Raw genomic sequence first — 15,162 nt, forward strand, 5'->3', positions numbered from 1 at the left:
GTCTGTTCGGAGTGGGGTTGGGGTCAGGTTATACCTCCTGGAGGAGGTGGTATTGTTTACTATAATGATACCTTGTAGTTTCATCCCTTAACATTCATCGGGCTTTAGTTTTGTTTAAAGTGTTGGGTCCTTTCTTTCAGATGGTTCTGATTCCAGAGATAAACCAAAGCTGTATCGTTTGCAGTTAAGTGTGACTGAAGTTGGTACTGAAAAATTTGATGACAATTCCATTCAGGTGAGGAACATTACTTGAGACAAGGGAAAGGAAAGAGTTTCATGTAAAAAACCATGCAACTATAGGAAGCAGAATGATAAACTTGCATACTATGTAATTTCCTAAATTTTACAACCTAGACATAAGCAGTGGGTTGTATTCTTCTACTGTGTTCTTGCAGTGTGGTCCTTTGGCATGAGGCGCTAATGCAAAAGGCTGATAAGATCCAACACAAGATTGTTAAACATTACATTGTAATCCCCATACTGACTTTGGTTTTTTAAAATAATAAGAGTGTTCTAAGAAAAATAACAATAGGAGTTTTAAGTTGGGATGTGGTAAAGTTCTGTGCAGCAAAAAAAGTGCTGAGAATTAACACATTTACAGATGCCTAGTTGAAACTTACACTGTAGCACTAGGAAAATCATCCCTGATGCCTCAGCCAGTAGCGGTTTGATGGCAGACATATTTTGATTCTTTACAAGATTTATAATTGTTATATTAATTTTGCACATAAACACAATAATTTTTACAAACCATCTATCATTCTTATCAGCCTGTCCTGTGTTAACCCCCAACTTTGAGCTATGGACACTGCAAGGTAAGTATGTTGGAAAATTTAATAGGCCACTCAGTAAAGGAATGACTGGAATGTATAGTTCATTGCAGGTTTGCTACAGTCTATGGCAGGTTTATTTTAATGAAATTTTTCCTTTTAGTTCAGAAATAGTTAATCTTGAAATCCAGTTTCTTAGTTTATTGGAGCCAAGGGTATATGGAAACTACTGTAAGCTTTTGAAACTCTTGGTTTTAGCTTGGTTTCTTTTGAGTTTTGATAATGTGTGTTTTCAGTTGTTTGGTCCAGGAATTCAACCTCATCACTGTGACCTCACTAATATGGATGGAGTTGTTACGGTTACTCCAAGAAGCATGGATGCTGAGACATATGTGGAGGGTCAGCTGATTTCAGAGACCACTATGCTGCAAAGTGGTATGAAGGTTCAGTTTGGGGCCTCTCATGTATTTAAGTTTGTGGATCCCATTCAGGATCATGTTCCTAAAGGACGTCTAGACACAGGACATATGGTCAAAGGATCACGACACAAAGCTGGGTAAGTAATGTTGTTATCATTGTCAAGGAAGAACCCACCGTTAATACTCTTGCTCCACTTTGTGAAATCTTCTGGAGTTTGCATGATTTGATAATTAAAACTCTGTTAGAAGACTCCATTAGTCCTGCAAGAGAAATAATATATCCTAATAACCTTTTATTGAAAGCAGCAACCTATGCATAATTTATACATACCAATTTATTGTCCCAAAACTGCAATACAGGTATTGATTTTATATTGGTTATATAATCTAGAGACTGGCTGAAAAAGAATTTTAACATAGAAATGACAAATTTGTAAACATTAAATTATTTAATATAGGTAAGTCCAAAACAGGCTCAGAGGTTAAGATGCTGACCTGCAGACCAAAAGGTCTGTAGTTTGGCAGTTTGATACCAAATTATTCATAATAATTAAATACCAAATTATTCATAATGGTGAAAACCAAAGTAGATTGTGAAGAGGTATAGAAGGATTTATCAGAATTGGGTGAGGGGCAGTAATGTGGCAAATGAAGTTCAATGTTGGCAATTGTAAGGTGATGGGTTTTGAACAGGCTGAGACCAAGATCTTGAGGATAACTCAGTGAAATCTGTAGCAGTGGCAAAAAAGGGAAGCTCCATATTGGGGATTATTAGGAAAGGAACGGAGTATAAAATGGCAGGTATTGTAATGACCTTGTATAGAGCCATGTTGTGGCCTCATTTGGAATAGTGTTTACAGTTTTGATCACTATATCTCAAAAAAGATAGTGCAGAGCTGTAAAAAGTACAGAGGACAACCAAGATGATCAAGGAGCTGAAGCACCCTTTTCTGTGAGAAAAAGCTGAAGAGGTTTAGGACTACTTAGCTTAGAAAAAAGACAGCTAAGGGGTGGGCATGATTGGAGGTTTGTAAAACTATGCATGAGGTGGATACAGGGAGCTTTTTCTCCCTGTCCTATGATACTAGAACATGGGGGCTCCCAATGAAATTGGATAATAGGTACAGGAGGGACAAAAGGAAATGCTTTATTCAATAAATAAATAAATTGTGGAATTCACTGCCAGTGGAGGTTGTGATGGCCACAGTCATATATGGCTTTAAAAGAGATTCATGGAGGACAGGTTCATTGATGGTTACTAGTCATGGTGAGTAAAGGGAACCTTCATATTCAAAGGTAGTAAACCCCTGATATCCAGTGCTAGGACGAAACATCAGAAGAAGGTCTTGGCCTCTGTGCCTCGTTTGCTGGAAGGGCAAGTGGTTGGCCACTGTGTGAAATGGTATTCTACACTAGATGGGCCACTGGTTTGATTGAGTAGGGCTCTTCTTTATGCTTAAGGAGATACTACCATCAATCAAGTAGGGTCTTTGAATAATTCTGAATTGTTCTTTAAAGTTATCACAATGTTGTTGCTGTCATCCAACAGTCAGTATTATTGATTAAGGAAGCGCATCTGGAGGCTGCCAAGAAAACTTTCTATATAGCCTCCGTAGTGTCTGCTAGCTCTTGCCCAGCCCAATTGTTTAGAACTATTCAGTCTTTGACTTCATTGCCTCAAGGAAAACCAAATGATAAGGAATTGGCCATTGGCTGTGAGGCATTTGTGAGCTTCTTTGCAGATGAAGTCTTATCATTCCACCAAGACCTACCGACCACAATTGATACAATAATGGAACTGGAAGCTCCTTGCCTGTCTTCTGGTCAGGTTTTGGACCACTTCAGTTGGCTCTTCCAGGAAGGAATTGACAGGATCCTGGGAGCTGTGAAGCCCACCACTTGCCTTCTTGATCCATGCCCTTCCTGACTGGTCAAGGCCTGCTGGGAGAGCATTCGGACCTCCCTGGGAGATATAGTCAATATATCCCTGTCCTCAGGGATCTTCCCAGCTGGTTTAAAGGAGGCAGTGATGCGTCCGCTCTTGAAGAAGCCATAATTGGACCCTACGGTCCTTGCCAACTATTGCTCAGTTTTGAACTTACCATTCCTGGACAAAATGGTGGAGAGGGTCATGGCAGAGCAATTCCAGATTTTCCTGGATGACACTGCTGTCCTGGATCCCTTCCAGGCCAGCTTTTGCCCTGGCCAAATGATGGAGAGTGCACTGTTCGCCCTCACAGATGACCTTCAAAGACAGCTGGGTTGAGGTGGGTCAGCACTGCTTTTACTTCTTGACTTCACAGCAGCATTTGACATGGTTGACCATGATCTCTTGGCCCACGGGGGCTGCCTACAGTGGCTCTCCTCTTTCCTTTATGGTTGGGGACAGAGGGTGGCGCTTGGGGAAGTATCTCCCAGCGACATCCACTAATATCCTCTCCCTGATGCTGTTTAACATCTATATGTACCCCCTCACTTAGTTGGCCCAAAGGTATGGGCTGGGATGTCATCAGTATGCTGATGATACCCAGCTCTATATGTTGATGGATGTCCTGCCAGACTCCGCACTGGAGGTATTGAACAGGGCATTACAGGCTGCAACTGGGTGGTTTCAACAGAGTTAACTGAAACAGAATTCAACGAAGACGGAGGTCCTGTACCTAGACTGTGGGAATCTAGTATCGGAAATCCAACTCCCAACTCTCGACAGGTGCCATCGCCAAGGGTGACGAGTTTAGGATGATCCTGGATGCCTCCCTTTCTAAGGAGGCCCAGGTGGCCACTGTTGCCTGATTGGCTTTCTATCACCTCCAGTTGGTCAAGCAACTGGTTCCCTATCTCTTTTCAGGACTTGTCTACAGTGACCCATGCAATGGTCACTACCAGATCGGATTATTGTAACTCACACTACACAGGGCTAGCCTTGTACTTGACCTGGAAACTGCAGCTAGTGCAGAATGCAGCAGCATGGGTGTTGACAGTGACGTCTGTGCAGGTGTGCATTCAGCCCATGCTGCACCAACTGCACTGGCTGCCAATAGAGTACCGGTCCAGTTCAAGGTGCTAACCTTCAAAGCCCTATGTGGCCAGGGACTCGCATACCTTCGGGACCACCTATCCCCATATGTGCCCTGCACAGTCCTATGCTCCAGCGATCAGCATCTCTTAGCTGTCCCTGGCCCAAAGGACATCTGACTAGCTTCAACCAGAGCCAAAGCTTTTTTGGCCCTGGCCCCTGCCTGGTGGAACAAGCTCCCATTTTAGATCAGGACCCTGCAGGATCTGTTACAATTCCACAGGGCCTGTAAGATAGAACTGTTCTGCTAGACTTTCGGTTGAGGCATTGGACATCCAAATCCATTTTAGCCTCCCTTGCTGACAGCACTGATTTTCTTAATCTGGCGAATTATCCAGTGGTGCCACTCTGAAATGCTTCCGTTTGACCTCTCTTATCAAGGCATGCTTGCTCTGACTTGCTGCACAGTTGATTTATTGTTAAACTTGTATTTATTGTTATCGTTGTTACGATCTTTATGTGACTTTGTAACCTGCCCTGAGCCCACTTGTGGATAGGGTGGGATAGAAATCGAAGTAATAAATAAATAAATAAATAAAATCTGTGTATTGCTGTATTGTAAATTTGTGTCACTTGTTAATAGCTCTATGAAAACCCAAGACAAATATGTTTCTGTCTACTGTGTTTCTGTGTTACATTTCTATCTACTGCATGTTGCTAACCAACACATTCTGAAGATATGTTGTCTTTCCAGAGCTGTACAAGAAACAACATTTGATTTGGAGGGAGATATCCATAGTGGAACAGGATTACCTGCAAGTAAGGTAAGAAATTGTCACTAGATTTTAAAAGGTAGGCTTGAATCTAAACTCTTACAAATGGGAGGAATTGTGGAACAAGATCTTTTCTGCCTTCTGCAAACTCTTTCTGCCTATAAAGTAGTTGCTGAGGATTGGAGAACTCTCCTGAAGAAGATGTCACGCAGCATAAGGTTGTGTCAAGGAGAGGTTATTGAACAGTTCCCCCCTCCCTATATACACACTGTAGTTTTACACTGTCTAGAGCAAATCCTTGAATAAGAATGTGCAGTTTTTCCTGATATTCCCTCTCCTAGTTGCAGCCCCACATTCTGCGTTAACATATTGTTTGGAAGGGTCCCCTGATTAGCAGAAGTTCCGGTCCTGCCAAGGAGAGAGGCAGAAATCTGCTTCCTCAGACTCCTTCTATTCCCTATTCCTTGCCTATTTTGATTCAGCCTATAATAAATAGATATAATTTTGAGTTTATATTTCAAGTGCATCAATGGATACTTAAGTATACATTTCAGATGTGCTAATATATACTTAAAATCTCAATCACATTTCTGCATAAGAACACTAATTTCCATAGTACATGCCATAGTGTCATAAAACAAAGTTAGAGTCCAATGTGTCACCTTTAAGACCAACAAAGTTTTATTCTGATGAAGTCTGACAACGTGTGTGTGTGCACATGAAAGCTCACACCTTGAATAAAACTTTGTTGGTCTTAAAGGTGCCATTGGACTCTAACTTTGTTCTGTTGCTTCAGACCAACACGGCTGCCCACCTTGATCTAGTGCCATAAAGTTAGATCTTCTTCATGTTCTCTGTGCATCACAGCTCTGGGATATAGTGCGCCTGCGCCGACCTTGATTGGTTCCTCTTGAAAGCGAAAGGGATTTTCGTGCCCGCTCCCCAGTCACGTGCCAGCCCCACTGCACATGACCAAGGGAGGGGCATGACAATCCCACCAGTTCTCTTAATGACCGCCGCACTCTTAGGATCTTCTCCGCTTTGGTCGGTAAAAAATTTGGACTTTTAGGCCTATGTCTCATTTTTTTCGAAGTTTCTTCGTTTTTCTTCTTGTTTATTTTTGTTAAGTGAAAGGACTTTGTTTCTACGGATTTATTTCCTTTTGGACTCTGTCGTGTGTTTCCCCCCCTCTCCCGGCCTATGGCCAAGAGGTGGGGTTTCTTTAAACGGTGCCTTAAGTGCGGCAGCAAGATCGCCCCCCCCCCCCCAGCCGGCAACTCGCTTTGTCTTTTGTGCCTCGGGGAATCGCACCGAATGAACTCTTGTGCTCATTGTGCAAAGTTTTCGAAGCAGACAAAGAAGAACAGAGCTGCTAGACTTCGTGTTGCGCTTTTGGAGTTAGCGCTTTCACCGATGTCGTCACAGGACACTTCAGGGCATGCATCAATGTTGACTGCTGCCTCGGCATCGATGGCTGCGTTGTCTCTGATACCGACTCACTTAGATGTTGACTGCCTGATGCTGAAATGCTCGGCCCAGACATCTCAGTCCTTAGCCCATACTCCCTCCAAAAAACGCAGGGAAGGCAAGGACAATCGGCCAGTCAAGCTTAAAAAGCATAAGAAAACTCCCCCTACGCAATCTCCACTCATCCCTCGGAGGGTCTCGGAACCGAATCTTGCAGGGGGTGCTTCCCTTGACTCTCAGTGCCAACAGCAGCCACAAGGTGTACCTCGGTCGTTTTCACTGCGTCCTATCCAGCTCACTGACTCTGAGCATGATATGGACTTGACACAGATCTCCCGGTCTTCCAGTGTTCAAAGTCTGCACTCAGACCGCGGAGCCGATGCATCTGTCCGTCCTTCACAGCTCTGACCTGATGATCGAGACCGACCATTGGCACCGATTCACCCTCCTGGGACCAACGGCAGTGGCAATACATGTATGGGGCCTATCCTTTTACAGGCAGTATGCCGTGGTTCCCAACCCGTCAGTCCATCTCTTCATGTCTCTTCTGATATCGAGATCCTGCATCAACACCGGAGTTTGTGAGGCCCCAACTGTTGAGGCTGATGGGCAAACACCCCAGGCTGTCGCACCCGACAATTCCAAAGTTTAAAAATCCATCAGATATGACTCCATCAATACCGATGCCACCTATGCCTTTTCCCGAGCCGTCTGAGCACTCCGCCTCTTCAGATGCTTCCTCCCAGTCGGGACGAAAACCCGATCCTCCGGTGGAACCCTCGCCACCTCAACAAGTGGGCGATGATCTTCCAATCTCCCCTTCGGAAGACTTAAAATCCTCTCAAGTCGTCCTCGGAAACACAGTGGCAACGCTCACCCACTGTGTCCTCCCGCCCTTAAAGGCACAAACCAAAATTCTCATCTGTCTCTCAGCCTAAGGCTTAAGACTCTGAAAGCTTCCAAGCAGAGCCTTTGACTCCTGTCGTCCCACCCCTACCCGCCTGTCTCCCTACCTGGCTGCTTGGCAGCGAATAATATCAGACTGGTGGGTACTGTCCATCATTGAAAAGGGGTACCCCATGGAATTTATCCAGGTACCCGAGGCCCCAATTTCATAACTATTCCACCATACAGTACGTTCCTGGAAGAAATCCAGAACCTTCTTCAAAAGGATGCTATAGAACCAGTCCTGACAGCACAGTATCAACATGGGTTTTACTCCCGTTATTTTATGGTCCCCCAAAAAGACGGAGGACTCTGTCCTATTATGGACCTCAGGGGACTCAACCAATTTATCTCCTATCGGGAATTCCAAAGGACAACAGTGCCCAGAGTCTTTACAAAAATTATGATTGTCATTGCGGCATACCTCCGTCTCCAGAGTGTACATAGACTATTAGTTGCTGTAGCAAACTCCAGAGAAACTCTGCTGTAGCAAACTCCAGAGAAACTCTGCTCAACCATATCAATTTAATGCTGGTCACCCTAGATGTTTTGGGCCTGCGGGTGAACCTGAAAAAGTCAATGCTCCTTCCTTCATTGAGAGTCCAGTTTATTGGAACAATTTCGGATTCGACTGTCTGCCGAGCCTTTCTCCCTCCCAAGAGGGTGGTAGACATTATCGGTCTCATCAACCTGATAAAAACACAGGGCGATACATCAGCAAAGCAGATTCAATGGCTCTTGGGTCTGATGGCCGCCACCATTGCGGTACTTGTCTTCGCCAGACTACAGATGAGACCACTTCAGCTGTGTTCCCTCAAATGTTTCCATCCACAGTGGCAACCCCAATCTCAACGGTTCATGCTACCTGTGCAAGTGCTGAATTCCCTGCAGTGGTGTGAAACTCCAGACAACCTCCTTTAGGGAGCCCCATTTCTTGCACCCAGCTCCGAAATGACCCTAATCACGGATGCATCCCTGTGGGGATGGGGGGCTCACCTCCAAGGTGTGTGTGTGGGTGCCAAATGGGAACCTCATGTGGCCCACAAACACATCAAGTTCCTGGAGCTGCTCGCCATCCAGTATGCCCTAAGGTCCTTTTGCCACCTCGTGGCTCACCGTACGGTGGCAATCCTGACAGGCAACACCACCGCACTGTGTTACCTGAACAGGCAAGGCGGGACAGTGTCCAGGGAACTCTGTTGACTGGCCTGGGAGATTTGGACCAAGTGTCAATCCCAGGTGTGTTCATCATTGCTGCTCACCTGCCAGGATTGCTCAATGTATATGTGGACTTTCTGAGCACAGGAGGTGCATCCCTTCACGAGTGGGGACTCAACTGGGCTTACCTCCAACCAATTTTCCACAGATGGGGTCACCCAGAAATCGATGCATTTGTGACGCGTCAGAATGCGAAGTGTTGTCTGTCCTGTACCAGGGTGGGACAGGACCCTCTGTCTCTGGGGGACGGCCTTTTGTTCCCATGGTCCCACAGGCACATGTACCTGTTCCCACCTATTCCTCTACTAACCAGAGTGCTGAGCAAGATCATGAAGGAACAACCTCAATGCATCCTTGTGGCACCATGGTGGTCATGTCAGCACTGGTTCCCAACTTTACTCCACATGTCCCGGGACACATACATACATCTCCCCCCGGCACCAGATCTCCTCCTGGCTCAGGAGGGTCGAGTGCTTCATCACGATGTACCACACTTCTAACTCACAGCATGGAGAATCCCTTAGCACAGCTCAGTAACAGGATAGACCTTCTTCTGTTGAACTGTTGGAAGCCAGCTACTCATGCTTCCTATGAAGGGAAGTGGAAGAATTTCCTGTCGTACCTCAAGTTGTTGGGTTTACCACTGCCCCCTAAGGACTTAAGGATAGTTTTCGGATTCTTGTTGACCCGCCTGGACTTGGGTCTTAGTTGCTCTTCTTTAAGAGTCTACTTAATCGCAACTTCTGCGTATCATCCTGTGGTGGATGGCTATTCCATTTTTTCTCACCTGCAAATGAAGCAGTTTCTGAAGGGCCTCACTCGCCTCTTTCCTCCAGCTCGTGGGCCGACTCTCTCCTGGGACTTACCTTTAGTACTGTCCAGATTAACAGGCAAACCGTTTGAGCCCATGGCCACATCTAGCCTGCAGCTTCTCTCGTGGAGACTGCCTTCCTAGTAGCCATTACCTCATCAAGACGTGTGAGCGAATTGTCTGCACTCCGTTGCTATTTTCTGTATTTGGTTTTTCACCATGATGGTGTCACCTTGGCCCTGGATGTGTCTTTCCAGCCCAAGGTTGTTTCTGAGTTCCATTTGCGAGTGGACATTGCTCTTCCAATATTTTTCCCGTCCCCTACGAGCAATGAGGAATTACTGTAGACGTCAAGAGAGCCATACTCTTCTACCTGATAGGACAAGGTCATTCCATCAGTCACCAGCCTTGTTCATCTCCTATAGCACACCTGTGCTGGGGAAGAAGTTTTCTTCGCAATGTCTATCCAAGTGGATTGTGGAAACCATGAAACTGTGTTACTTACTGGCCAAACAGCCACTTCTGGGCCCGCTCCAAGCTCATTCCACTCGGGCAGTAGCCACGTCCACAGCCTTCCGGAGAGGTTCGTCGCTCACTGACATCTGTCAAGCAGCAGCCTGGGCTACCCCCCACACGTTCGTGAAGCATTATGCCCTGGATGTGCGTCTTCATCAACGTTCTGTGATGGGGCAGGTAGTGTTGCAGGTGGTGCAAGTCTAGGACCTTCAGCTCCCTACTCCAGGTAGGCCTGTTTTTTGCTTGCTAATCTCCCAGAGGTGTAATGCACAGAGACCACGAAGAAGATAAACAGGTTGCTTACCTGTAACTGATGATCTTTGAGTGGTCATCTGTGCATTCACACCACCCGCCGTCCTTCCCCTCTGCTTTCGGTCCTCTCCTTTTTTATTACTCTTGAGTCTGATGGCAGTGGTCAGAAGAAACTGGCGAGATTGTCCTGCCCCTCCCTTGGTCATGCACAGTGAGGCCGGCGCATGACTGGGGAGCGGGCGCGAAAATCCCTTTCGCTTTCAAGAGGAACCGATTGAAGTCGGCCCAGGCGCACTATATCCCAGAGGTGTGAATGCACAGATGACCACTCAAAGATCATCAGTTACAGGTAAGCAACCTGTTTATATTCCTCAGATGCACCTTTTCAAGTGGGGTTGAGCTATAGAAGACATGAGAAAGTGAGAATGTTCTGTTCTACTCTGTGAATTCTTTGCATCCAGTTCATAGGGGCTGATATTCATAAATCATATGCAGAAATATCAGGTCCTCTAAAAGTGTTATGCTACATGTATAAACTTGGTTTACATACATTGTGCCCATCCTTTAAAGGGTTGTGGGGGTTTTTGCACATGTGGTGTTAAAGCTTTTAGTTGATCATATATTGAAATGAGAGAAAGTGAGAATTGACATTGTAGAGATTGTAAAAGGAAATAGTTGTGTACTCCCACAAAAGTACTAGAAGTTTGGCACAAGATCACATGTTCGTTTAAGCTCCTTTTAAGGCAGCAGAAAAGGAAGCATTCAAATTTGGCTTTTCCCTCTAATAGGTGACTTTTAAGTTTCAGTTGCTAGATTCCTATGTGTTGCCTAATTTTATGCTTTAACTAGATGCTCTCTGAACAATTTTTGAAATTTCTTGCTATTGTTTTCACAATGCATTGTTTGTCAAGAAATTGCTGCATTTCTCCTATGAAATCTCAGCACGTTTTAGAGTTTTCTAGATAGTTCTAGGGTACACTGTAGCACAATGTGAACTGAAAGTATAATCCAAAAATGCCTTCAGTGTTCCCTTGTTGTTGTGGGTTAAGTTTGGTAGTGGTAGGTAAACTTACCTGTTTTGGATAAGCATGTCCACCATTTTCAAACAGTCATAAGATTACTGGGAACATAGGTGAGAACCTGTTCCCTGTAAAAAATAAAGGAATTTGAAATAACAGGTTTTCTCATTTCCTTTTCCTACAGAAGCTCCCTAGACCTCCAGAAAACCCTCTGCTGTGGGTTGGGGGGACTGTCGTGAATGGTAAACCATGCAGAGTGGTATATTGAGCTGCAGTAAGAAGGGAAAATTTTATTAAATCCCCTCCCCATGCGTTAGTGGAGGAAGCATCAGAGCCAGATAGTGGATACTCAAAAGGATTTTATGGAGGATACTGGTGGCTCCTGGGGAAAAGGGAAGATCCGTTCCTCTGCTTCTGTTCCTTTTTGGGAACTAGGATGTAACCCATAGGTTGAAAACCACTGCTCTAGGATATTACTGAGATAAAAAACATTGCTCTACTTCTGTTCCACAACTCTGTTTTTGTTATTGGTAATTTTGCACCAGATTCTCATATAATCTATGTTAAATGTGTCTTGTTTGGAGCAGAGCACCAACAGATTGGATAGTGACAGAATATCAACATCCAGCACAGCTGAACGAGGCATGGTGAAGCCAATGATAAGAATAGAACAGCAGCAGGATTATCGGAGGCAGGATGGCAGGTACCAAAAGGCATTCTCTCAGAATGAAATCGCTGTTTTGTTTTTGGATAACGGAAGCATGTTTGAACCAAAACTTGATACTGATGTGCTCTTGTTTATTATTTTACATGGATAAAAAATGGCTTTGCAAGGGACTCCATAATTCCTCCCAAATAAAGTAATGTGTATTTTATTTAATCTATTAGATAACAGAGCATGAAGGTACTTTATCTGATCAACACTGAAGCCACTAGAAGGAATTTTCTACCAGTCCTCCCCATAGGTTATAATTAACTCAACCACTTTTGTTCATGCCTGCGTGTGTGTGTGTGTGTGTGTGTGTGAGAGAGAGAGAGAGACAGAGAGAGAGAGAGAGAGAGTAAGTGAGTGAGAGAGTCCTCCTTGTATGGCTTCTCACTTAGTCCTTAAACCAGACTCTAAATCTGCAACATCAGCAGTGGAGGTAGCAATTTTTAGGATGGTCTAAATCTGAGAGTTTCAAAAGTCAGTGGTAGACTTAAAACATATTTACTTTGTGTGTGTGTGTAATTACCATTTATATAAATCTCACCACTGTCTTCTCAGGATTTTACTGCAGTAGCAGTTGTCATTCTAGAGGAATTATCCCTTCTCTGTAAGTTTCTTAGTTCCTTTTCAAGGCCAAGCTAGCTTTGTGTGGTCACATGACAGTTACCACTGTACTTTGCCACTAAACAGAAAGACAAAAACTTTCTTCGGGCCTGGAAGTGAGTGTGATCTGGAAGTGCGGACAGATGCCCGGAGTCCCTAGGTATACTATACTATGTGGACTTAGAGCATGATTGAGTATATCTGCCAGTATTTTGCTCATATGAAATACAGATTAAAGACCATGATGTTGAACATGTTCAGTGATGCTGCATGCGACTGTCAGTATACAAGACCTCAAACGGGCAATTCTAGAGATTTCTGCAATAATGTGAGGATGCTATGATTTATGAAGTTAGGGCGTACTTTCCCCATCTTTCAAGATAACAAAACACATTGGAGGTACAGAAATGTTTGGCATAGTGTTAAAAAAGGCTGTAGGGTCACATTCACCAAAATAAGACTGCTGGACTATCTAAAGTGGCAAGCAGAGAAGAGTTTGAGTGAACAGGATGGAAACAGTGACAGCATTTTACAAAGGCTATATAGAAGAGCACCAGCAGCAGAAAGGGTTTGTGAACCTTGTCTTCATTTTCCATGATGAGAAATTATTTCTGTGAGGAAGGAAATAAAAAGGGTATATCACAGCTGTGCAGATGAGAGTGGACCAAAAAATACATGAGTGTACATTAAAAACAGGACAGATGCAAGGGTTCTGGTAGTTAGCATTTCGAATGTCATTATAAGAACATAAGAGATGACAGTGTTGAACCAGGCCAATGGCCCATGCAGTCCAACACTCCGTCACACAGTGGCCAAAAATACCAGGTGCTATCAGAAGGTCCACCAGTGGGGCCAGAACACTAGAGGCCCTCCCGCTGTTGCCCCCCCCCAAGCACCAAGAATACAGAACAACACTTGCCCCAGACCAAGAGTTCCTATCTGTACCTTGTGACTAATAGCCACTGATGGACCTCTGCTCCATATGTTTATCCAAATTCCTCTTGAAGCTGTCCATGCTTGTAGCCACCGCCACCTCCTGTGGCAGTGAATTCCATGTGTTAATCACTCTTTGGGTGAAGAAGTACTTCCTTTTATCCGTTCTAACCTTGATTGCTCAGCAATTTCGTTGAGTGCCCACAAGTTCTTGTATTGTGAGAAAGGGAGAAAAGTACTTCTTTCTCGACCTGCTCTATCCCATGCATAATATTGTAAACCTCTATCATATTATCCCTCAGCCGTCGTTTCTCCAAGCTAAAGAGCCCCAAGCGCTTTAACCTTTCTTCATAGGAAAGTGTTCCAACCCTTTTATCATTCTAGTGGCCCTTTTCTGCACTTTTCCCAATGCTATAATATCCTTTTTGAGGTGTGGTGACCAGAACTGCACACAGTACTCCAAATGTGGTTACACCATTGATTTATACAGGGGCATTATAAGGATGTGCATTGTGATCTATCTTTCTCTAAGGAAACAACAAAAAAGACAATGAGGTGAACAACAATGCACTCATGCAGTCATATATGTTTTACAGTTTCATGTTCTTATCCTAAACTGTTCTGATACATCAAAACTTATAATTCCCAACAAGGTGTCTGATAAGATTACTTATCTGACTGCTAGGCTTTAATCTGAAATGCAACTGAGAAAAGTATCAGCCCTCATAGTGTCAGCCCTTTTAGTGTCAACTAAATAGCTCTTTTGAAGGAAAATAGTATCATAGTTTATGGGAAGAGACTCTTTGTTTTCTCCAAGATGAAAATAGGTTGTTAGTGGTTGTTCCAGACAGTGTAAGATGTAATTATTAATTTTTCTTTTTATGTTCAGGGGCTTTCTCATTATCTGGAGAAGTGTTTATTAGTTTGTTTTCTGCCAAGGTGGGGCACAGAAATTCAGGAAGCAAAAGGCCCTGTCATAAAAAGGATCAAGATGCTGGTGTGATCATTTAATCAGGACATATGACACTGCTTATGGGCAATGTTGAACTCGTATAGAGGCTAGACAGACTTAGAAAAGGGGTATGTGGAGCACACAAGAAGATGACACTGCCTAGTATCTCCAAAAATAAGCAGCTACAATCAGTCATCTTCTGCCAGTCACCATTAAGAGTCATGTCATCTTAGAGTTAGGTTGAAGAAAGTCTCAGGCAAATGGGACACATAAGGTGAATGGAATTGCAATACCGATGAAAATCTTTGCTGATACACCATGCATCCAAAACACAGGTAACAGATTGTTTCTGTTGAAGATTAACAGCTTCCACCTGTTACTGGTGAATGAGTTCAACCATACCTATTGAAAGCCCAGCATAGTTTGAAGGAGATCTTTTAAGCAGCAGAGGTTACTTGGAACAAGAATTGATCTTGAGTGTTTGCAAGCAGGGCTTTTTTTTTACATCATCTTGTATCCTGACTCTGTCTTCTACCATATTTGCTACCCCTCCCAATTTAGTATCATTTGCAAATTTAATACGCATTCTCTCTATTCCTTCATTCAAATCATTTATAAAGATGTTGAACAAAACAGGTTTTACAGGACAGATCCTTCAGGCACTCCACTTGTCACTCCTCTCCCAAGAAGATGAGGAACCATTCACAAGCGCTTTTTGGGTGAGATCTGTCAACCATTTACAGATTCACAAACCACATT

At 44.0% G+C, this 15,162-nt stretch overlaps 1 protein-coding gene across 1 annotated transcript in view; it reads left to right on the forward strand.

Moving 5' to 3' along the window:
- MLLT4 (myeloid/lymphoid or mixed-lineage leukemia; translocated to, 4) overlaps window positions 1–15,162 on the forward strand; it is a 170,694-nt gene that overhangs the window by 81,868 nt on the left and 73,664 nt on the right. The window contains exons 9-12 of the mRNA XM_015422166.1: window positions 141–235; window positions 1,067–1,326; window positions 4,960–5,029; window positions 11,794–11,909. Coding sequence (XP_015277652.1) covers window positions 141–235; window positions 1,067–1,326; window positions 4,960–5,029; window positions 11,794–11,909 — 541 coding nt within the window. The remainder of the gene's footprint in view (window positions 1–140; window positions 236–1,066; window positions 1,327–4,959; window positions 5,030–11,793; window positions 11,910–15,162) is intronic.

The sequence above is a fragment of the Gekko japonicus genome, unplaced genomic scaffold, assembly GCF_001447785.1.
Source record: "Gekko japonicus isolate JY-2015 unplaced genomic scaffold, Gekko_japonicus_V1.1 scaffold347, whole genome shotgun sequence".
NCBI classification, from domain to species: domain Eukaryota; kingdom Metazoa; phylum Chordata; class Lepidosauria; order Squamata; family Gekkonidae; genus Gekko; species Gekko japonicus.